We start from the raw sequence: 25118 nt of genomic DNA, 5'->3' as shown, positions 1-25118 counted from the left end.
AGAATTTGAAAATTTTGAATTGTTTATTTTATTTTGTATTAGAAGTTGAGAAAGTTGTAATGATTAGATGAGATGAGATGTTTTTCCAAAACAAACTAGGCTAGTTTTGCTTAGTATCAATATAATAGAGACACGATACTTACTTGCTACAGCAATTACTAAGTCGGATTATCTACTCCATTTAAGGTCGGAGCATCAAAATCTATGATGAATTCACTGTCAACAAGACATAATTAATGCAGTGAATTGGTTTGCCTTTTATTACATGCGAAATGGTTGTTTTGTTTCTCATATCATGGGCAGCTCCAAACAGTTGGCCACAAACTCTCTTTGAAAAGGGTGTTTTGTTAAGAACAAGGCTGACACTCGTGGTCTTAACAACCGAAAGGCAAAAACATTCTCACTCTCAAAGGATATGCCTTTTGGCATTGGATTCATAAAATTTTGCTTGGTGCTCTCAGTTGTATATCCTTCGGGACACCCCGTCTTGTCTGCATTCATTCACTTTTTTTTTTTAAGCAAAACACCAGTACTTTCATGCATCTTTTTCCTTAATTTTCACCTCTTTTAAAAGATGATAAATATAGGTAACTTTTCATAATATTTTATATAATAATATTTTAAAAAAAAAGAGAAGATATTTTTATAAACTACTTTATAAAGTAACATCTATAATTTTCAAACATATTTTTTGAAATGTATTGTGTAGATATCATTATTCTTTATTTTTCACTAAGATAACATAAAATACTTAGAAAGCTGGTTTGTGTAAGACTGAATTTTGTGATCGATTAGTAGTCTTTTTTTTATACAAATGTTACTTGGATGTTGTTTTTTTTTTTTTTATCTTGAATATTATCTCGTCTTCGATTGCATCGATCTTAGTTTGGGTATTGAGAATATTTTGAAAATATCTCACTATTATTTATTATTTTATTATTATTTTTTACTATTATTTATTACTATTCAACATTCTATCATTACTTTTTCATTACTATTTATAGAATACATGAGAATATTTCAACTAATTGACAGTTGAGTTTCTTAAAAAGTTTTTGTAGACATTTTCTATTAATAAACATTTCTAAAAATGAGAAATTAAGGGTGCGTTTGGAACTTTAACTCATCTCAACTCATCATTACAACTTTTTCAAATCCCAACATAAAATATAATAAATAATTCAACTTTTTCAAATTTCAAAATAATAATAATATTAAAAAATAATATTCTAACAATATTTTATCATCTCAACTCAACTCAACTCAACTCACTTCAACATCCAAACACAACCTAAGAGTGAAGACTGAAGACTGAAGAGTAGCATCAGCATCGCTCAAATATAGTATGTTTTCTAATAAAAAAAAAATCTTGAAAATTTCATATTATATTTTATAATATCGAATAAAATCAAGTGACATAAAATTCATGGTATCAATGCGTGATTAAAAAGAAGAACATTTTATATATTGAATTGCCAAAGAAAGCAAAAGCATATTAATAGTTGTGAGCTGAAGATTTATTTAAGCCCATCTGAGAACCCGAAGAAAGATGGCGGAGCCCAGAACGGCATATTTTGTCGCATGATCTATAAAACAATTTAATCGAGTGGAGAGAATCAAAGCTCAGGGAATCAGAATCTCACTCCAACCCACTTGTAGAATCATCGTCGTCTTTCTTTGCGCTTCCAATGCCGGGCTCCTGAGACCCATCAAAACGGCCTCGCTTCGACGGCATCCATGACTTTGAGCCCCGACTCCCGCACTCCTCTGGAGTGGAAGTTCTCTCAGGTCTTCGGCGAACGACCTCACGGAGAGGACGTCCAAGACGGTTAGGACCTCTCTGTTTGTGCGTGTTTGGTTACTGAGAATGAACTGTAGCAAACGAAATTAAATTTGACCTTGAGCTTTCTTTGCTGTGGTTTCGGACCTGGGGGAAGTTAAATTCTTACTCAGCCGGGGAAAGTTGTCTTATAGCACAACGTTTCGGTTCAGGCAGATTATGCTATTTACTCAATCGTCGAAGGAACAAAAAACTCAAGAATATCATCTTGAAGATGGTTTTTGAAATTAGTCTGATACATGGTTTAGTATAGTTGAGCTTCAAAACCAATTGATGACACGAGAACAATTTTTTGTTTTTGTATTTCTTCCATTTTCTCAGCAACCAACCAAACCTTAATTTTAACTAATTTCTGGATTTTAATGGTAAGCTAGAACTTTGTTTTGTTTTGATATAATGTTTCATATAATTTGTTCACTTGTTGACACAAGAAGCATTGGACTTTCTTTTAGTCGATGTCATATCCACGATAGCTTTCCAGAAGAGTGGTGATTACCTCGCTGTTGGAGATCGGGGTGGTCGTGTTGTAATTTTCGAAAGGAAGGATGAGAAAGATGTAAGAACCAACCATTCCTTTTGGGAGGGTTTTCTCCATTTGTTTAAAATTGAAATTAGGAAGACTTTTCTGAATTCGTAATATTGGGCTGTCTTCTTGTTTAACCTGGCAGTTGTATTGGTTGTTTAGCATCTAATGTTGGATAAAATTGGGTTTGTGATATATTTTTCATTAATCATTGGTTTATTAGACCTCAAACCAGCACCTTTCTAGAGATGAGTTGGAGCAGTTGGATTTTAGTTTCACGAGCCATCCTCAATTCCAATATAAGACTGAGTTCCAGAGTCATGAGCCTGAGGTATGATTTGTACTCAATGTTTCATAATCTGGGATCTATGGTGCATTTATTTCTGTTTTCAGTACTGGTGCATTTGGGTTGTCTGTCTGTGTGCGGTGCAGATCCTGATGGTATTATCTTTTATCTAGTTTGATTACTTGAAGAGTTTGGAAATTGAAGAGAAAATCAACAATGTGAGATGGTGTGCAACTCAGAATGGATCACTATTCATCCTTTCAACAAATGATAAGACGATTAAACTGTGGAAGGTATGAGTTTTCCACAATAAGTAAATCTCTCTCTCTTAAGCTTTAGCTATTTCCCAATAGATATTTTCAACATATAATTAACCGGATTTTGTATTACCACCGAGGGTGTTGGCTTGGTGTAAGAGGATTTATCTTGTGTGATCTGGTAGATGAGAGCTCATGTTTTGAGTCTCCATTGGCATGATGTTAAGGAGATGAGAATCATGCGTATTATACTCATTCACTGGCATGGTATCCCTATGCCCTTGGTGAGACTAGGGTCAGACAATGCCTCAAGTTCGTCTTGAGGAAGTGCTTACAGCTCCTTTCCATTGACCCCACTTTGCAGGTTCTCTGCAAGCCCACCTACTCCCCTCCCAAAGGACAACCCAGCTGGTTAGTGTGCTACTATAGTCAGGCTCGTGCACTCTCCCCCCTTTTGCCCGTTTGCTCAAAAAAAGAAAAATGATCAAGCCTTACCCTGAAAAATTTAGAGATCCAAACGATTTTGTACATTGTGGGAAGAAGTTGAACATTTGGTAGTTTTGTCTACCTTTTCACCTGATTGGTTATGTTGAAATGAAGATGTACCTTTGGTTGAATTGCTTGCTGTACTCTATTAAGCTAGTCCTTTTTCTAATACTCCGATTTCGATTATGCTCTTTAGAGTGAATAATTTGGAGAGTTAAGAGTAGGTGGACTAGATATTCAAATATTGATGAGAGTAAGGGGAAAATAGAACAAGTGAGAGACTTATTTGGTGACTTTAACATAGGGTGTGGCCTTTTGTCAAGCTTCAACGTGACTTCCTTTAGCATGGACAAGATGAAGAGTTCAAATTTCCCCTAGTCAATTGAGGGAAAATATCCTCTCCAATCTTAGGTGGTAAGTTGGGGATTCAACATATGAGGGTGTTTAATCGAGCCTATCTCGGGAAATGGCTTTAATCAGCATGAGAGGGAGACTTCGTGGAAGGTGATGATTAATTCCAAATATGGTGGTTTATGGAGGTGCAAGGTGCTTATGGAGTTGAGCTATGGAAAAATATTAGAAGGGGATGAGGTGTATTTTCTCGACAAACAAAAGATTTGTGGTGGGGGATGGTTTCAGGATTTGATTTTGTCATGACATTTCATGTGGAGATAAAGCCCTCAAGGACACCTTTCCTAATTTTATAGAATTTTGGGTGGTTCTCTTCAGTGGAATGTTAACTTTATTGGTTTTTCCCATGATTGGGAAGTCGGTATCTTCTCAAGATTCTTCAGCCTATTGTACTCCACGAGAATAAGAAATCAAGAGGTTGACAATATGCTGTGGACTCCCGCCAAAAAAGGGAAATTCTCTGTTTGCTCCTTCTATAGGGCCATTGCCAATCAAGAGAACAACTTTTTCCCTTGAAAGAACATTTGGAAGAGAAAGACCCCTTTAAAATCTGCTTTATTTGTATGGATTGCCTCATTTGGGAAGATCCTGGCCATGGACAACCTATGGAAAAGGTAGACTTTTATAATCGAGTGGTGTTGTATGTGCAAGAAAAGTGGTAAAATGGTGGATCACTTGCTTCTTCATTGTGAGGTTGCTAAGGCTTTGTGGGATGATTTTTGCAACAGGGTGGGGCTAGCATGGGTTATGATTGCGTGGGTGGTCAATCTTTTTGCCACCTAAAGAAGTCATTATGGTGTGCAGTAAATTGCAATAGTTTGGAAGGTGTTTCCCACATGCCATCTGTGGTGTATTTGGAGGGAGCCAAAATTGAAGTTTTGGAGATAACAAATGTTTGGTGGAGGAGCTTAAAAGCCTTTTTCCATCACGTTATTTATTTGGATGATGGCTATAGATTTCAATGGGCTTAATGTTCATGAGTTCTTGTATCTATTTCTTCCTCTTTTTCCTAAGTTGGTGTCTTCTCTTGTATATGTCCTGTGTAATTGGGCTTCTTAGATTTCTATTAATAAAAAATTTACTTTAAAAAAAAATACTGAAGATTTAGGTTTGTGTGTGTGGGAGGGGAATGGACCATGCTATGCAAAAAGGATAAAATGATGTCGGTGATGCTAACATGTTCTTTCTGTGGTTTTGAGGCCAGGTCAAGGAACATAGAGTGAAGAAAGTAAAAGAAATGGACCCTAATCCACTTCTGTGTTCAGAGAATGCACTTTTGGCTGAAAGGAGTTTCATGAGTGAACAAGACAAACCATCTTTTGATAATGGGCATAATGTGGAATGGACTGAAAAGATGGCGACAAACATGTTGCCATCTCAAGGAGTGTATTCCAAGGTATTAATCTTTAGATTATGATATATCTATTTTAGTAGTTGATTGCATTGGTTTTCTTTAGTATATATGCTTAATTATAGTAGTCTGTTATGTAACCAGATTGCTAATATTGAAGACACTACTCGTACAAGATGTCGAAAGGTGTATGCCCATGCTCATGATTTTAACATCAACTCCATCTCCAATAATAGGTAAGTTTTTTCCTGCCGTCTTCATACCATGCCCTTGCCAAATTTCTGGCACGGAGATTGCCTTGCTGCCTATGAGTAGGATATAAGAGAAGGCTTTATAATTTTAGTTTGACACATAAGCCAGTTATTGCTTTTTCATGATCTAGTCGCCCTTACCTTTCTCCAGATTTTAAAACATAGATGTTATAATGTGACTAAATGTAATTTGGTTTCATATTTTCTGTACAGTGACGGCGAGACATTTATTTCTGCAGACGACCTTAGAATAAACTTGTGGAACCTTGAGATTAGTAATCAGTGTTTCAATATCATTGACATGAAGCCCTCAAACATGGAGGATCTTACTGGTAATTCTGTTCATCTTTTAGATAGTATATCATATAATTTTTGCCACCTTTATATTTGTAAATACTCTATTGTGGTAGCATATATATATATATATATATATATGTATATGTCTCCTTCTCTCCTTATTTTGTATCATAAGTTTTTTCTTATAACAGAAATAATATCATTAACAGAATAACAGAAATAACGTCATTACATATGAACTTTGTCAAGCCATATAGCCTGAGCAACACACATTGGGACAACTTCCCACCACATCTGAATATCTTCAACCTTCCAAGCATAGCGTGCTAGTTGATGCGCAGGCTCATTTCCCATCCTTGGTACATGTTGAATCCCATACTCAGCAAAAAGATGTAACATACCTTTCACCTCTGTCACCAGATTTCGTGGTGATTGCATAAACAAAGTCCTTCTTGTATTAATATATCCAAGTCCTTATAGATAATTCATCTACATTAGTTATGTTGTTTCATGCTTATCAAAGAAAATAATTATGTCATTTCATAATCTGTAAATCACTGACAACAACCCCAATGTGCTCATATATCATTTATCTATGCAAAAAGGGGCAAATAAAGGCCACAGGGCATAGATTAATCCTTTACCTTTGACTAATTAATCTGTCACATGTTTATTCAGAGGTCATAACATCAGCTGAATTCCATCCAATTCACTGCAATCTGCTTGCATACAGTAGCTCTAGAGGTTTTATACGCCTGGTTGACATGCGGTGTTCAGCCTTATGTGACCAGAGTGCAAGAATGTGAGTTTATGTTTGTATATGTTTCGTTCCCATGGTTTATTTATCATGAGCTCAAATTTATTTTCATCTATATTTTTTACTAGGAATGCATGGGAAAATGATCTGATACTTTGATATGGAGTTTGAATTTGCAGATTACAAGATGGAGGGTCCCATGGGTTTAAATCATTTTTTACCGAGATCATTGCGTCCATCTCTGATATAAAGTTTTCAAATGATGGGCGACACATCTTAAGTCGTGATTACATGAATCTAAAGGTCTCATTACTGAATTGAAAATGTTCTTTTCAATTAAAAACCTCCTTCATATAAGAATGATTCTTTTCATGGATATAGGCAATTATATATAAGAAAATGTCTCTTTTGAATCTAGTTATTAGACTTAAATATTATTATGTTTAGGTATTATGCGACAAAACTATAGCCCAAAGCCTCTGTAGTTTGGGACAAAACCTTTTCTTTGAAGAAGGCAAGTTCTTTTTCTGGTATCTATCATAATTTTGACAAGTTATTTTAACACAAGAATAAGCTCATAATAGATTTTGTAACCGAGAAAGAACACTAAGGCCCCGTTTGGATTGCAAGATGCTCGCATCTCATCTCATCTTAACATTCAAACACCACAAACACAAATACTTTACAATTTCAAAATTTTAAATTTTTATCTAATCATTACCTAATCATTACAACTTTCTTAAACTTCCAAACAAAACACAAAAAATAATTCAACTTTTTCAATTCCAAAACAAAAATTATATTCTAACAAATTTTAACTTTATAATATTTTTATTCAACTTTTTCTCTCATTTCTCAAAACCCCATAAAATATCGTAACTCAAACTATTTCACTACTGTTTATAAACCATTTCATTACTATTCACAGATCATCTCATTCGTCTATCTAAACGAGGCCTGATTCTCACAATTGTATTCTTGTTCCTTGTGCCTTTACACCTGTTCTTTTCACACCTAGTTTCTAATTTCTTTCGTGAACCATCTTTTTTATTTTATGTTGATGTTAATATTGTAACCCTGAGGGGTAGCTTAGCTGGTCCGGCCTTGGGTTTGCTCTCCAATGGTCACTAGTTCGAGTTCCCTTAGGGCCATTGGAGGTTTAGCTGGTCGTTAACTTCAGGGCCCCGCGGGATTAGTTGAGGTGCGCGCAAGCTAGCCCGGACACCCTCGGTTATAAATATATATATATATATATATATATTGTGATTAAAAGACAACATCAGATGCTTCTCTTGTAATTGGTTTTCAAATGATAATTTTGATGGCAAATGTGTCTTCTGGTTTCTGATATCTGATTGCCCTCAATGTAATCAACTTGTACTAATTAAAGCTTTATTTCTTGTCGCAGCTGTGGGACGTGCGAATGGATTCATCACCAGTTGCAACATTCAAGGTTCATGATCACTTGCATCCCAAGGTAAGTGAGCAAACAGAATCCTTTATGACCATCTAGAAAAGATACTTCTCATGAATGTTAGAATGTCTATGTTGAAAAGAGTATTGTGAATTGGAACTGTCATTTCTAAGTATGGATCTCCAATTGTTGTTGAATTTAATTAACTGCTCTTGCACATTTCATTTTCACATTCAATAAGCAAATTCAAACGGAATGAGTACAAATTACACAAAATCATGAGCTTAGCTCCAAAGGAATGATTAGTGGTCTCGTGTTTCCTCTTCTAGAACCAAAAGGGATGTATCCTCCAACTATGTTCTTAACTTAATTTTTTTTTCTTGGCAATGTTAATTTTTTCTTGGCAATGTTGTTAACGTACGTTGTGATTTAGGTGTATTCTGTGTAGGCTTCTTTAACGTTGAATTTGCGTAGTGCAATATGCATTTACATGTATCCCTGTATCTGACGGTAACCATATATTGCGCAGTTAGGCGAGTTGTATAATACCGACTCCATATTTGATAAATTTGACTGTTGTATCAGTGGAGATGGAATTCATTTTGCAACTGGATCTTATAGGTTTGTCTTTTCTACCCAAACTGCACTTGCAAATTATGTCAAGGGAAGCGCCATCATAAATCAGTTTTTGTGTGTTTTTCCAAAATAAAGCAGCCTAAGTGACCATACTTCTGTAAATTTGATTTAGCAATCTTTTACGTATTTTCTCCCATGGTGTTGGAGGTGCAGAAGGGATCACTATAGAAGCTAGCAAAAGCCCCAACAGGTTAGCTCTTATCTATATATCATGTTCTCTGTTTCCCAGTTTATAAGCAATTTGAAGTAATATAATGTATTTTCAAACCCATAGGGATATAATTTTAATCTGATAGTCAATAGACGATGTGTGTATATATATCTAAATATGTTCGATGCTCTTGAACTCTAACTTCATTTGACAGTCTTATTGGAAACTACAAGGATAAGAAAAGAAAATACTTCAAAATGGTTTTATTTCTTGAGAAAATTGTTTTTTTCTTTCCTTTGCATCGTACTTTACATACCTTGCATACTGAACTCTTTTGCCCTTTTCTGTGTATCAGTTTTTACTGCAATTCTTAGTTTATGCCCTGCATGTGTGCCTATCATAAGCTGCTTATTTTAGAATGTAGGATCATGTCTGTAGACAATTATGGAGGAAAAATACTTCACATTACCTATTCATTGATGTACAACAGCATATATATATTACATACAATTGACGATTATTCCTTCACAAGTTACACTTATTACAACCATGTCTTCTAACACTTCCCCCCAAGCTGGGGCATATATATCATATAAACCAGCTTTAACCGAATCCAACACAAGGACTTGGTAAACATATTTGCGAGTTGATCGGCAAACTTTACAAAAGGTGTAGAAATGTCACCACTTAGTATCTTATCTCAAATGAAGTGACAATCAATCTCTATATGTTTATTCCTCTCATGGAACACGGAATTAGAGGTAATATGCACTGCGGCTTGATTATCACAAAATAATTGAAGAGGGACGAATTGTAAACTCAATTTCTTGAAAGAAGTGTTGCAACCATGTCAGCTCATTAGTAGTGTGAGTCATTGCCCTGTATTCTACTTTTGCACTAGACCAAGGTACTACTGCTTGTTTCTTACTCTTCCATGTAACCAAGTTACCTCCCACAAAGGTACAATATCTAGTAGTAGATCTTATATCTAAAGGGGATTCTGCCCAATGTGAGACCCTAAGCATTTATAAAAATTGACTCAATACACTCACTGCATAAGAGATGTCCGGTCTAGTGATAGTGAGATAATTCAATTTTCCAACAAGTCTTTGATACCTACTTGGATCTCTAAACAACTTCATTTCCCCTTTTAAGAATTTACGATTTGGGTCCTAGGGGTGTCAATAGGTCGTGCACCCAACATGTCGGTTTCTTCCAAAGGTCAAGTACATATTTCCTCTAAGATAAGTTGATACCCTTTTTAGATCTATTGGCTTCAATTCCAAGGAAATATCTAAGTTTGCCCAAGTCTTTTGTCTGAAATTGATAATGTAAAAACTGTTTCAGCCTAGCAATTCCAGTAGTCACTCCCAGTAATTACAATGTCTTCCACATATACAACCAACAAAATGTGATCTGCATCACTATGTAGGTGAAATACCGAATTGTCTGTTTGGCATCTATGAAAACCAAATGCCAATACAGCATTAGAAAACTTCTCAAACCATGCTCGAGAAGATTGTTTCAAACCATATAATGCCTTTTTTAACTTGTATACAGTACCTCGATACTTCCCCTAAACAACAAACCCAGGCGGTTGCTCCATATAAACTTCTTCATGCAAGTCGCCGTGCAAAAATGCATTCTTAACATTCATCTAAAATAAAGGCCAATCTAAATTAGTAGCAGGAGAGATCAACACTCGAACAGAGGAGATTTTGGCAACTGGGGAGAAAGTCTCCTCGTAATCCATGCCATATGTTTGAGTGTAACCCTTAGCAACCAAGCGACTTTTCAGACTTTCCACTAAACCATCAGAATGAAATTTGATTTTATATACCCATTTACCTCCAGCAGGTTGTTTACCAGGTGGTAGTGGAACAAGATCTCATGTCCCATTATAGTGATGGGCATCCATTTCATTTTTCATAGCTGTCCTCCATCCCGGATCAGATAAAACATCATGAACTGTCTTAGGAACATAAAGTTTTGAAAGTTGAGAAGTAAAACATGAGAATGAAAGAGATAAGGCATGATATGAGACAAATTAACTAATCAGATGTTTGAGTAACACAAGATCGAGTACCTTTGCAGAGAGCAATAGGTAGAGAGTCTGAAATACTAGGTAACTCAGGATTTGAAGATGGAGACACAGTTGGTGGAGGCATGAGAGTCAGCGACCGCAAGCGACGCGAGTAAACCTGTAAAGGAACTGGGGGAGGCATTGAGGAGGGTTGGGTAAGGTTGGGTGAGGGTGAAGGAGAAAGTGTAAGAGTAGGTAATAGTATAGGGTCACACTCAACACTCGAAGGTGTGTCCGAGAAATAGGGTATAGACTCAAAAAAGGTAACATCAACACTCGTGAAGTCACGTCTAAGAACATGACTATAACAACGATATCATTTTTTAGTCCGAGAATAACTAACAAAAAAACACTTGGTAGAACGTGGATCAAGCTTATCAAAACCTAGGCCAAGGTTATGAATATAGCAAACACACCCAAAGATATTTGGAGGAAGGGAAGATGGTGGAGATGAAGGAAACAAGATGGAGAAGAGAGAGGAACCATCGAGAACTGATGAAGGCATACGACTAATAAGGTGACAAGCAGTAAGAACACCATCACTCCAAAATCATTTAGGAACATACATGTGTAGTAAAAGTGCTTGGGTTACATCTAGCAAATGATGATTTTTGCATTCAGCCACCCCATTCTGTTGGGGTGTATAAGAACGTGAAGTTTGATGAACAATTCCTTTATTACTTAAGTAAGTAGCAAAGACATTAGATTGATATTCTCTAGCATTATCAAAATACAAAACTTGAACCTTTTTATTAAATTGAGTTTTAATTTCTTTCCAAAACACTTTGAATATAGAAATAAGTTCAGATCTTGCCTTCATCAGAAATACCCATGTCACACGAGAGTAGTCATCAATAAATGTGACAAAATACGGAAACTTGTTTGATTTAATGTTGATTGGTCTAATCCCCATATATCAGAGTGAACCAATTCAAAAGGACCCGATGCTCGTTTATCAACTCGAGGTACAAAAGACTAAGTTGACATGCTTCACAAGAAAAGGGAGACACATTTCCTAGATTCCTAACATGATGCTTCAAAAAGGAAATAGAGGGGTGACCAAGGCGACAGTGCCATTCATAAGCAGATGATGAGAAGGATGTAAGGGCTCAAGTGGGTGACTGTTTAACATCAAGATAATATAGACCACCAGCTTCATTTCCCGTACCAATCTTGTTTCCCGTCTTGGGATCCTGAAAGACACATGAAGAGAGGTAAAATGTCACTGAACATTGAAGACTTTGAGTAATCTTACTAATGGACATCAAACTAAAGGGAAAACTAGGAGCATATAGAACAGATGACAAGGATATAGAGTTAGTGAGCTTAGTGGATCCAATGCCTATAACTTTAGCAAGAGAATCATTAGTGAGAGTAACACTTTTTGGAGATGTCATAGTATCAAACTTAGATAATACAGAGGACAAACCAGTTAGATGTTCATTAGCTCCTGAATCAATGATCCATGGATCTTGAGTGGATAAGACAAGACATGTGGATGCTGTACTTAAGTGGGCAAGAGTAGTTGTGAAAGATGAAGTCCGTGTGCGACCCAAAAGCTTATCATACTCATCTTTTGATATACTAATCATATCTTGGCAAATGACTTGATTAACGGATCTTTTTTTTTAAGTACTTGATTAGCGGATCTAGATAGTCTACCATGTAGATCCCAACAATAGTCCACCGAGTAGTTAGTGCAACCACAATGGGTGCACTTACGAGATTCTTGACCTCGAGTGCGATTACCTTTGGCATCTCTACTACCCTGGCCTCCACGCCTACCATGAGCAACATAGGAGGCAACCCCATCATGTAACTGTGACTCAAATTTAGTTGTCATGGATGCAGAAAAAATATCATAATTGAACTTGGAGACAGAAACTCCACACAAGATATGAGAAAAACCACAATTCAACTTAAAAATCTGAGAAACACAATCTGGAAATGTAGAAACTCAGTCAAGTATCCGAAAACAACTCAAATAACAAAATTTCAGCCTTGTATTGGTCAGAATTACACTATATCAACATGTATTGGCTCTAAATTGCATTGTTTCGACCTTTATCGGCTCTGAACCGGCTAGTATCGCCTCGGAACCGGCTTGTATTGGCTCGGAACCAGCCGATATCAGTCTATATCGGGTATTGGCTGAAACCGACTTCAACCTAAACTTAAAACTGGATTAGGTTATCTTAAACGAGAATAAGTGGTCTAGGAATTAGCTTATCCTCGTTACCAAACAGGCATTAATTAGGGACAAGCTCTTGCTCTAGGTTGGGGTTATCCGCACTTGAGGATGTGATTGCTTATCCCTACAACCAAACACTCTATCCCTTCAACGTTGCTGGTGACAGGCAGCAGTTCTAGCAGCCGCTGATGACGGGGAACATGCCGGGATGCACAAACAACGACGACGAACTCACCCCTGGTGTCCAATTCCAGAGAGATGACGTCAGAAAATCGACAAAAACACCTTGAACCTCCTACTGGCCGCTGACGACGAAAGGAGAAGCCGCCAGGATGCTCAGAAAACGACGATGACCTCGGATCCAGCAGCATGAGCCACTGTTGAGCTTAGATCCGACAACAAAATTGAGATCAAACACCAAAATTACTCCAATCGAACACCACAAACTACTCCGGTGAGCTCAAACGACGGTGTCTCTGATACCATGTAGACACTTATGGAGGGAAAATACTTCACGTTACTTATTCATTGATGTACAACATTATATATATACTAACAATTGACAATTATACCCTCACAAGCTACACTTATTAAAACCATGTCCTCTAACAATGTCTATAAAAATGGCAAATGAATAATCCATTGGATAGCAGATACCATTAATGTTTAAATGCTGCTCAGGCATTTGGGATACTTTGACTTGGTTTATATTGAACTTTGTTGGAGATATAGCTCGTGTTAATTTTTTACCTATAAAAAAATTAAGAAGCTGGGATTGAGGCCAGATGGGTGGAGCAAAGCCGAACAGAGCCCATCTGACCTATTAGCATGAAATTAAAGTTATGTCAGGAGAGTTGACAAATAGGTTGGAGAAGAAGGGGGGTTATTTGGAAATTTTACCATACCAGTTAGGTTTAGTACAAATACATGTCATAACCCTATTTCTCTCTTGACACGGTAAAATATTTGTTGCTGTATGTTGTGTATATAGGCACACCGTCAAACCACATCAAATCTGTGTTTTCTCTTTCGTTTTACCAAAAGTTGCATAGCATCGACAATCACAACAAGCTAAATAAAATAAAATAAAAATTACTTGAAATCAGGAAGCCACTTCGTGGTGCTGCTCCAAGGGCTAGAAGGTCATCTTTAAGCAACCTGACACGTGGATTTTATCGCCTTGGTTTGTATTCGCACTAGTTTATCTTTTCTTTTCTATTTTCTTGAAAAAAAAAAAAAAATGTGCTTTTAACCTGCTTCCGGTTGGAGTTCAAACCTATCTTCTCTTTTCTCTGATTTCGCAGGGCATGAAAACTCAAGCTCGGGTGCTAATGAATTTTCTTCTAACATAAGCTCCAAGCTGCTACATTTGGCATGGCATCCAACGACAAACTTAATAGCTTGTGCCGCTGGCAATAGCTTGTTCATGTACCATGCATAGTTTTGTGTACAGTTGTGCTCCTAGCATTGAAAGACGGCCTTGAATCAAATAATACCGAAGAGTTGTGTGCTTATTACTTATCTTTCTGGCCCAACAAATTTTACTTTCATGTATATTAATTGAACGGAAAAGAAGAAAAAGATGCAGAATGTAAAACAGCTCTCTTTCTTTAGCGAAAAGTAGGCCAACATTATTACGATAAGGTTGAGTTGAGGCATATCTTTGGAATAATTTCTATGTAGTTCCAGAGTATGGACATGGTACTCTCACCTTAAAACAGAATGTCATATTATAAGAAATTGATAGTTAAATAAATGTTTTTAATAATATAATATTCTTGAAAAAATCTATTCATTATCCTCTCACTATTCCAGGATGTGGTATTAGATGATAGGTTCACAAGTAAAAGAAATATAAATAAATAGTCTCTAATCATATAATGTCATATCATATGATAATGAGATGATGATGAGAATTGGAATGATGAGTAGCATTATTCAATATTCTTTGGCAAGATGAGAGTATTACCCTATTTGAATTTTGGGGCTTAATAGTTAGTCTTATTTTTAAGTACCTATAATTTGCTAGTTTTGTAGAAATTATGCCAAATTTGAAACCATATATTAATATATATTGTTGTTCCAAAATATATGATCAACTGGTACAAAACTTTAGAATGCGGTCTGTCAGAGTCTTTTGATTTGAAACTTTAGAGTTCTTAACTGAATTCTAGAGCTTATGGTGGAAGAGAGAAATACGTGAATTGGACTTCGTAACATCTATTAAGCATTCAATGATATTTGAAAAAATTACTTGGGTATTTATAAATGTAGGATTCACTTAATATATTTCTCTCTTAAGTCTAGGTCTTAGAGTTCGGTCGCTAGGGGATCTAAATCCATAGTATTTTAATTTTTTTTTTCTTCTATGAATGATGATTATTACTATAATAATTGTTGGAACAATTTATAGTGACCCTAATAGCGTTCCCAAACACTTGAATCATATTCTGGTCATACCTTTTAAGGATAAGGAGTAAGGCCCAACACACCATTTCTACTAAACCTGGGTTCTGACTCCGACAAAATTGAAAAGCCCAACTTCAAACTCCGACTGACTTTTATTGGAGTCGAAGTTGGGCTCCAACTCCAACTTCGATCAAGAGCGGACTTCGACTTCGATCAAAATTGTCAGAGTCGAAGTGCCTCATAGAGAAAGAGAGAGAGAGAGGGGGCTCCGTTGGCTACTGTCGTCTAACGATGGCATAGTTGACGCTAGGGGTGTAAACTTAAATCGAAAAACCGGAAAACCGGACCGGACCGGACCGAACCAGACCGGTTTTACCGGTTTTGAACCAGTCTGGTCCGAAACCAGCTTTTAAAATATAAAAACCAGTCGGTTTCGGTCCGGTTCCGGTTTCGGGATTTTTTGGACCGGACCGGACCGGTTGATAAAAAAAAATAAAAAATAATATTTTTATATATAAGTTTTATACAAAATATTTTATATATATTAAATATTAATATATATAAGTTTTATATATAATGTATAATTATAAATTTTTATGTGAAATTTTATATATAACATATATATTTATATATGAAATAATTTATTATTATAATTTATAAATTATTACATAAAATATTAACACTAAATCACTAAAAGTTTATAACTAATACTAATATATAACTTATAACTATACCAATAGTCTAATATTAATACTATTATATAGTCTAATATATTAATAAAAGTATAAAACAGTTTTTTTTAAATCAATTTTTTTTTTTATAAACAAATTTTTAATGACAAATTGTAAAATTTACATTTAAAAAAAATCGAAAAACCGGACCGGACCGGACCAGAAATCGGTAAAACCGGAAGTACCGGTTTAGGAGGGTAACCGGTGCGTAATCGATTTTGAAAAATACAAAACCGGTACATACCGGTTCGATCCTAGATTTTATCCAAAACCGGACCGAACCGGACCAGTTACACCCCTAGTTGACGCTACTAAAACCACCGTTATGATATGGAGTTTGTATATTCCAATGAATTGTATACATGTACAGAAACATGTAAAAGGAAATGAGACTGGGAAGAGAATAGAGGCTCGGTGGTGAAGAATCAAAATGAATAGGAGGTCGGATACAAAAATATTAAAAACTAATTATGTGAGTGTGTATATATATATATATATGCATTGTTACTGCTATATTCAAATTAGCCGTCGATGTAAAGGAACAATGATCAAGATTGGATCTAGAAACTAAAAGTAATTAAAAAAAATGAAAAAAAAAAAGTTGAAAATGATTTGAAAAGCGAAAAGTTGAAAACTCAAAAAAGACTAACATCAGTTCATCAATCCCCACAAGGTCGTTCATCACTCCTCAGGAGGCCCTAGAACAACTTTTTTTTTTTTTAAACCAAAAAACTCAAAAAAGTAAAAAATTGACACTGATTTGAAAACTAAAAGTTCTACAAGTCTATCTCCACCGTCTACGACTCTCTCTAGTCTCTACACCATTCATAAAAGAAAAATAGAAAAAACTAAAAAATAAAAAATAAAGGATGGTGAATTGAAAATTGAATCGAAACATAAACATAAAAAAGCAAAATAGAGACAAAAGATAAGGGGATTGACATTAACAGGGATAGATGTACTGAGACAGACACAAAAAATACACTAAAAATAATATAGACTTCTCTTTCTTTGTTCAGAGAATCAATAAAAATGGCAGCAGAACTTTTGTTTTTTATTTTTTAAGTCAGAGTTCGAAGTTGGGGTTTAGAGCCTAGATGAGCTTCGAACCCCTACTCCAACATGAAATTTTGGAGGTACTTTGATTTCGACTACTTTAATTTCGTTGGAGTCGGAGTCGGATTCGGAGAAGATGTCAGCCAAAGTCGAGGCCGACAAAGGATTTGCACGTCCCTAATCACTCCTGGGAACCTATGTAGTGTCATGTGAGTTTTGAAGTTCTCCAAATGCTCAATCGCCTTTGGACCCATTGTAGAGACCCATTTGAGAGACCTTCAATTTTGGAAAAAAGGGAACATCATTATTTTCCTTGTTGTATGGAAGATCTGTATTGTTAAGCAGGTTGTACACGATTGATAGCATCCTTACCGGCTTCGCCCTTTTCTCAATTAAGTTCTTCAAGCTATATGGTCTGGTGCAGTTTCCATTCGCTCTGGGACACTTCGTCTGATTGATGGTCATAACCTTGGTCCTCACTCCCCTCCAATCCAACAGTGTTTTTCTCTAGGCCTTGCTTCAACTCCTCGTTTTCCTTCTGAAGAGTCTCCATAGCCACCTCTACAGCTTCTCCTCTAGCTTTGAGACCTACCACTCCACTCTATTGGTCGTCTATTTATCGTGTTTGCTTCCGCCCAAAGTGTACATGAACGTGTGGTTGTCGGCATATGGATCTTGCCTCAACAATAAATTTCTTTTTGTAAGAGAAACTTCGTTTCCATAAACGACACCAACTATTTGAACAATTTCTAACAACCTCAGCAGCATTCCCAAACTCCAATAAAGGTTATTTGCAAAATATAGTAAGGTCTCACTTGATTCCAGTGGGATATAGCTTTGATGCTTAACTTGAAGAATTAACTAAGGATTCTTTATGGAATAGTAGTTAGATCATACTTTGTAACACGTACCTCACTAAATTTTTATAGATTTTAAAGTGCACTCCAAAGAGGAGGGCTCTCGTCGGATCTTTATGAACGACTATTTTTCTTCCTCACCATTATTTCAGTAGACGAGATGATGAGCAATAATTTTTATCCCACTTTTTATAGATAAATGACTCGTTTGGAAATGAGCAGCACAAAGGCTATTCCAAGTGCAGGAGAGTGTTGCGTAATAATTAAGAATAAATTCCTAAATCGTCTCATCAGAAAAAATGCTTAAAAATTAAACCCATGAAAAATGGTGAAAAATATTTACAATGAGAAAATAAAAATTAAAGTGATGATATGTACAATGAATGAAGAAATACAATTAAAAAGAAAATTTACTTGTCGTGAACCAGATTCATGTTTGTTGGATTTTTTCATGCAGCGATGTAAAGTAAGAAATTAAAGTGCAAGACAGTAAATTAAAATTGCTGGAAATTAAATTGCAGAAATTTAAAGGTGCAGGAAAATTAAATGACATTAATTTAAATTGCAGGAATTAAAAGTGCAGAAAATTAAATGACATTAATTTAAATTGCGGGAATTTACAAAGAAGAAAATTAAATGACATAAATTCAAATAGTAGGAATTTTAAGATGCAAGGAATTCAAATGACAATAATTTAAACGAACAGTGATTTAAAGTGCATGAAATTAAATGATGTTAATTTAAATGACAGAAATTGAAATGAACATTCCAATAATTTATCATAAACTTCGAACTAAAATAAAACTGAAAATGGACGCTACAAGTGAAGGAGGAACGCCCGGTAACAATAGTTGGTCCATTAGGCCCTCAATTGTGTTACTGTACTCCCTCACTTCACCTGAGCTTCGTGTGGATGCAGGTGCACGGTTGTACATGGGTGGTGCGTGCGGAGTTGGTCGTGCGATGGAGGTGATGCTTCGAGGCCAATTGAACGTTGCGTGAGGTTGAAGATGATGAAAAATACATGTCGTTTTTGTATATGGACAAAACGACATGTCGTTTAGATGGAGGAAGTTTTCATTTGCAATGAAAAAACGACATGACGTTTAGCAGACGACAGTTTTATTCCTAGAGACAAACGACAGGTCGTTTTTTCGTTTTGGAAAAATGACATGTCGTTTAGAACCTGTAAAATAAAAAAATAAAAGTAAATGAAAAAATAAAAGTAAAATTAGACAAACAAAACAAATAAATAATTAAAGAAGCAAAAATAAAACTAGACAAAGAAAAGAAAATAAATAATTAATTAAAAACGAAAATAAAATTGGACAAAAGATGAAGAATAAAATATTAGAAGCGTGTTGTGCAAGTGGATAAATATTGTCCAATTAAATCACAAGTTATAAAAGTAAGCATAAACTATGCTATTAATCAATTTAAATCACAACTTGGATTTATGCCTCTTAACCATTTTTTCCATCTAAACCAATAATAAAATAATAAATCAATTAAAAATATATTAGTTTTTAATGTATAAAATATGCAATAATACAGCTCAATCATAGCTCCAACTAGCATTTTGCTAGTCTCTAACCAAAATAGTGAAAATTAATTGAGATGAATATTGCATAAAGTGCATAAAGTTTGAAATCCAAACAAAAACAATCAAACATAATAATGAATTCTCACAAAATGCGACACATGACTACTCAACCTCCCGGAGCTATATTCACCAAGACTGTCTCAATCTTTCACAAAGAATTTGGAGAAAATATCTCAGATATATGTGTGTAGCTAAATGACTGTGTGTTCTTCATTACTAATCAGGATTTGTCATAGGATTTTTCAACTTTAAGATTAATTATTTCTGAATCTAACTATCTCAAAGCGTAAGGACTAACAGTTTTCACATCAACTTTGTTTAAATGATGAACATTCAATCCTCAGAGTTTGGGTAACTGTTTCTAGCCCTTTATTTAGGAAAACTTCATACGCTTCATCCTTTTATTATTATTATTATTATTATTATTATTATTATTATTATTATTTTTAGAAGGATTCGAACAGTGGGGAATTGATCTCAGGATTGTGCGCCTAACCCACACATTCCTAAGTTTGCCCTTACCACTGAGGCATGTCATTTTTTTTTTATTTATTGCAAAAGGCTCAATAGTCCTGCAGTTTACTTCTCTTGTGTTAAATTAATGAACAATAATGAAGAACACTACAAGTCTAAGCATGTGTAGAATGTCCTTCAAGATTTTCCCTTCATTATATATAAATCATGTCAAGTCTATCTCAATAAAATATAGCATCCCCTTATTTCAAGTCACACATAAAATAAAATATGATGCATAAGAGATTATGCTCTATGCTCAAGTTTGAAAATAAATCTTCATAAGAATAATTCCGCTCAACTACTCCACCAAGATGCTTAAATTTTATAAAATGATAGAATGTGTGTCAATCATATGTATAACAGTGCATATCGCATTTAAATAAAAAATTATGTTATTCCAGTGCACATATACTAATAAAGAAAAGATAAGCAATAAAAGAAACATCAACACAGAAAATAAAGAAAGAGAAGCAATCAACAGAACATTAAAAAAGAATAAACACACTATTTTTTCTTTTTTTTTAGAATCGCACATCAGAATGCAATTCCCTCCCCCCAACTGAACAAAGCAGTGTCCTCAATGCTGATAGAGAAGAAAAGAAATGTATAGAGAAACAATCAACGCAAAAAATAAAATAAAATAGTAATAAACAAAAACAAAAAATAAACAAACAACACAAGAAATAATCAAATAAAATAATACAAAAACAACACTTAAATAAACAACGAGATGCAATAATAGAATCAAGATTCAAATATGTACATGGGAGTTGTGAAGAAAAACTTCCTGGCTAAGTATGAAATGCTTGGGGGGAAAATTTTAATCATGCAAAATCATCCAATTGCCGTAAAACCTGGAACCAGACAAGTGTCTTGAATTCCGGAGTTCGACAAGTGCCGTAAATCATGAAGTCTCGAGTCCTGATTCGTGCTGTGAAGTGCGAGCCGACATGCTTTAGAGCCTTGAGCTCTGCCCTGGGTCTCGCCTGGATCAGTTTTCGCTGAGCCTTAAGTGCTCTGGGTCTCTATAAAAGACCATTTTCACCCTTTGAAATACACAACAATTTCTTTGCATCTCTCACATTTTTCACAATTTCTCAAATGGTTGAGCAAAATTCTTTGAGTAATGTTCCTGATTTAAATCAGGAACCATTTATACATCAACCTCTCATCTTTAATGTTGAGGCCGTCAACGCTATGATAGGGGTAGAGGTGCATTTTTCCAACATGAGTGATGCTGAGGTTGTTGCAACATTGTGAATGCTTAGCGCTCAATATGCTGTCGCTATTACCACCACGTCCCGTAGGTTACTGTTAAGGGTTAGTGAGGTTGATCAGCTAAAGAATCAAATAATAGAGTTGCAACAAAAACTTGCAAACAAAAGGAGAAAGAATAAAATATTAAAACATGAAAACAGGGAGTTGAGGAAGTATATGGACCGGTATGCTCAAGACATACAACCACACATAGAGGAGTTGGAACGAGAGGGGGTAGAATTACAAAGTGAAGAGCAGCAATTAGTAGCAGAGGTCCATCGTTCACAAGAAACATAAGGACAGTCTGCAGTTAATCTCGTTGTTGTAGCTAAATAAAATATGTATCCAGTTTGTCTTGTTCTCATTTCCATTCCTATAAATACAGTCTTGAGTTTCATTTCATTTTTATCAACTCACTTTTATTCTCTGAAGTTCATTTGCATTCTCGTTTTCTAAGCTTTTTTTTTATAATGGCTCAGCATTCTTCCAACAACCCCATTTTTCACCAAATGGGGCATTCTGCATCCCGGCTTCCAATTATGTCTACGTCCACGATAGGTGCCATGATGCAGCAGGAAAATAATCTGACTAACAAGTCAGATGATGATACTATTTATGAACTGCTGAGTCTCGATACTTGATACTCATCAGGCATTTGTGCATTTTTCTGGCGATTGCAGTTTAGAGCTCGTGAAGTTGAAGAGGTTAACGAACAGATTTATGAATTTCAACGACTTGTTCATGAATCTAACAAAACAATTGGAGACTTGAAGCAGGAGAATAAGGATTTAAAATCCTTACTTGCCTCTTCATTTCAGCTGCCTACTCCTTTAGATAAGGATAACATGTCTATTTATGAAGACCAAGAGCGCCTGAAATGTGAGGCTAAAAGTCTCAAGTTTTTGTAAGTCGTTTTTGAGATTATGAAATAAAATATTTTCATACATGCTTTATTCATGTTTATTGTTTGATGTAACTCTACGCAATTTATCTCTCACCCAATACATAAAAAAAATTCAGTTCAAACAACATAAATAAAATTCAAACGTTTTTTTATTTTATTTTTATGAACATGCATTGATGTAAGGGAGGAGGCTCACACACGTTGGAAGGCAAAAAATCAATCCACACAACAAAAGAAACAAAAATAAATATGTCAAGCTGGATACGCACTAAAAAATATACACGCTAAAAAAAATGAATAGTTAATAAAAGTGAATATAAATAAATACACGCTAAAAAAATGATTTTTTTAATTTTTATTTTTGCAATAAATTTAATGAAACAACAATATAATACTCATTCAAAAGTGGGTTTTCTTAGACTCAATATCCCTAAAGAAATAACACCAAACAAATGGGATAACAGGCAATATAACTACTCTGCCAAAGCGGATAGTTGCAATCATTGTGCTATCGTGTGTCGGTATCACTTCATCATGCCAGGAAATCCTGGACGTTGACATGGCTTTTTTTTAAATAAAAACAACGAATAAAAAAATGAAAATAAAGATGAAAACTATGAGTTTAAATTTATGTAGCTATCCCCGACAACGGTGCCAAAAACTTGACTCGCTCGGAAATTAGCAGCACAAAGGCTATTCCAAGTGCATGAGAGTGTCGCGTAATAATTATGAATAAATTTTTAAATCGTCTTCTCAGGACAAATGCTTAAAAATTAAACCCGTGTAAAATGATGAAAAATATTTACAATGAGAAAATAAAACTAAAAGTGATTATATGTATAATAAACGAAGGAGTGCAACGAAAAAGAAAATTTATTGGCCGTGAACTAGATTCATGTTTGTTAAATTTTTTAATGTAGCATTGTAAAGTAAGAAATTAAAGTGCAAGATAGTAAATTAAAATTGCTGGAAATTAAATTGCAGAAATTTAAAGGTGCAGAAAATTAAATGACATTAATTTAAATTAAAAAATGTTTTTTGAATGTTTTTTCTATGAACAAAACGACACTTCGTTTAGCAGACGATGGTTTTTTTTCCTAGTTTTTCTGTTTTGGAAAAATGACATATCGTTTAGGAGAAGCTGTAAAACAGAAAAAAATAAATTAAATAAATAAAAAATAAAAATAAAACTAGACAACAAAATAAATAAATAATTAAAGAAAATAAAATAAAACTAGACAAAGAAAATAAGATAATTAATTAATTAATTAAAAATAAAAATAAAATTGGACAAAAGATGAAGAATAAAATATTAAAAGTGTGTTGTGCAAGTGGATAAATATTGCCCAATTAAATCACAAGTTATAAAATTTAGCATAAATTTTGCTATTAATCAATTTAAATCATAATTTTGATTTATGTCTCTTAACCATTTTTTCCAACTAAAACCAATAATAAAATAATAAATCAATTAAAAATATATTGGTTTTAAATATATAAAATATGTAATAATGCAGCTCAATCAATAAAGATAGCCTTTTCAAGCTATTAGAGATTTGGCTTTAGATTTTTTTATGAGTAATGTTAGTTACAGTTTTAAAATATACAAGTTCCATAAACTCCATTTGCAAAAATGAAAAATAAGTTTTTTTTTTTGTGAATTGTAGACTTACTTACTTTTTAAAAAGAATATGCAAGATTTGCACATCCTAAAATTTCAAATATCATTTATCTTCTCTTATATATCAATGGTGCATTTATTCAATAATATAATTTATGAGATGCCTTATGATTTGGTGACCTAAATACAAATATATTGTATTGATTTAACAATTTGGTTATATAAAAAATTTTGAATTCCCAATTTTGCTAATGCTTCTTGATTCACAAGTAAATTATACAAATCACAGCATCTCTCATCAAAACATAACAAAATGATTAAAACCTAGAAAAAAAATCGCATATGTTGTATTGGGTTGTTAATTTGGCAATTGAGGAAACAGATAAAAACACTAAAAACTCTGTTTAACTAAGTCGACTTTAAGACATAATGCAAAAAACCCAGACAATCAATTTGTTTTCTTTCCTCAGTTTTCTCAACAACCAAGCTGAAAAGAAACACATTCCCAATAAAAAGAGAAATTGCATGAGAGAGAGAGAGAGAGAGAGAGAGAGGAGGAAAAAACAAATAGAGATAAGCTTACATCCATTGCCCTGCCCACAGAGCTTGGAATGGAAAAATAAGATCTTTCAAGCAATTCTGCTATAGGTAGCTGCCGTTGGGTACCTTTTGCGGAATCGACTTAAGTGGTTAATGCCATGTTAGCTTATATTATTTTAAAAAAAAAATCAATTTCAGACAGAAATCAAACCCATCTCAGCTAGCACCAAACTCATTCCGTAGCAGAATTGTTTGCATCTCAGCTAACCCATTTGCGCCAGAAGAAACTGCGAGAACTTGTCATCTTTGTGCCATCGACTGAGCATTGGCCATCAACTTCATCATCTTCTTGCCGTCGAACCCATCTGAGCATTGACCATTAACTTTTCGTCTTCATGTTGTCGAAACTGTGCCAGAAGAAATTGCGAGAATTTGTCGATTGAGGAATCTGGGTTCGAAAGCTGATGGTTTAGTCACGTTCTCAGGGGATAAATTGCTCATTGAGGAATCTGGATTTTCAGAAGGTGTATCATCAACTCCCCCATCATGAGGTTTTCTGCGATGTGTGATCGTAGTTTTTCTTCCAGGAGAAATTCAAGTATGATCATAGCCTTCCTCAAGATTCATTAAGGAATTAGGTTTCCTAACCCTTTTCATTGGAACAGAGACTCGCTCAATTTCTAACTTGGC

At 34.7% G+C, this 25118-nt stretch overlaps 1 protein-coding gene across 4 annotated transcripts; it reads left to right on the top strand.

Annotated features, from left to right (window-relative positions):
- The first annotated feature begins 1552 nt into the window (after positions 1-1552).
- LOC109003870 (serine/threonine protein phosphatase 2A 55 kDa regulatory subunit B beta isoform-like) lies at positions 1553-14455 on the top strand. Of its 4 annotated transcripts, none has more exons than XR_001998191.2 (14): positions 1553-1828; positions 2293-2396; positions 2587-2694; positions 2823-2942; positions 5008-5199; positions 5299-5390; positions 5619-5737; positions 6381-6504; positions 6639-6762; positions 7868-7936; positions 8403-8494; positions 8663-8699; positions 14041-14117; positions 14239-14272. XR_001998191.2 is itself a non-coding variant. In XM_018982199.2 (14 exons), the coding sequence occupies exons 1-14, from the start codon at positions 1738-1740 to the stop codon at positions 14373-14375; spliced, it is 1527 nt and encodes a 508-aa protein (XP_018837744.1). In that variant the 5' UTR covers positions 1555-1737; the 3' UTR covers positions 14376-14455. The 4 variants fall into 4 exon arrangements, 3 of the variants coding, with proteins under 3 accessions (XP_018837746.1, XP_018837745.1, XP_018837744.1); XM_018982199.2 differs by having other exon boundaries at positions 1555-1828; positions 8622-8699; positions 14239-14455; XM_018982201.2 differs by lacking the exon at positions 14041-14117 and having other exon boundaries at positions 14239-14348.
- The last annotated feature ends 10663 nt before the right edge of the window (positions 14456-25118 follow it).

The sequence above is a fragment of the Juglans regia genome, chromosome 2 (assembly GCF_001411555.2).
Source record: "Juglans regia cultivar Chandler chromosome 2, Walnut 2.0, whole genome shotgun sequence".
Taxonomy (NCBI): Eukaryota; Viridiplantae; Streptophyta; class Magnoliopsida; order Fagales; family Juglandaceae; genus Juglans; species Juglans regia.
The sequence above is the reverse complement of the archived record's forward strand: the minus strand, read 5'-3'. Positions and strand labels throughout refer to the sequence as shown.

Excerpts from the sequence above, each read along its gene's own strand:
- LOC109003870 (XM_018982199.2), top strand. The coding sequence starts at position 1,738 with ATGACTTTGAGCCCCGACTCCCGCACTCCTCTGGAGTGGAAGTTCTCT. Across the intron at positions 5,200-5,298 it reads CTCAAGGAGTGTATTCCAAG|ATTGCTAATATTGAAGACAC; the intron begins GTATTAATCTTT and ends TTATGTAACCAG. Across the intron at positions 7,937-8,402 it reads ATGATCACTTGCATCCCAAG|TTAGGCGAGTTGTATAATAC; the intron begins GTAAGTGAGCAA and ends TATATTGCGCAG.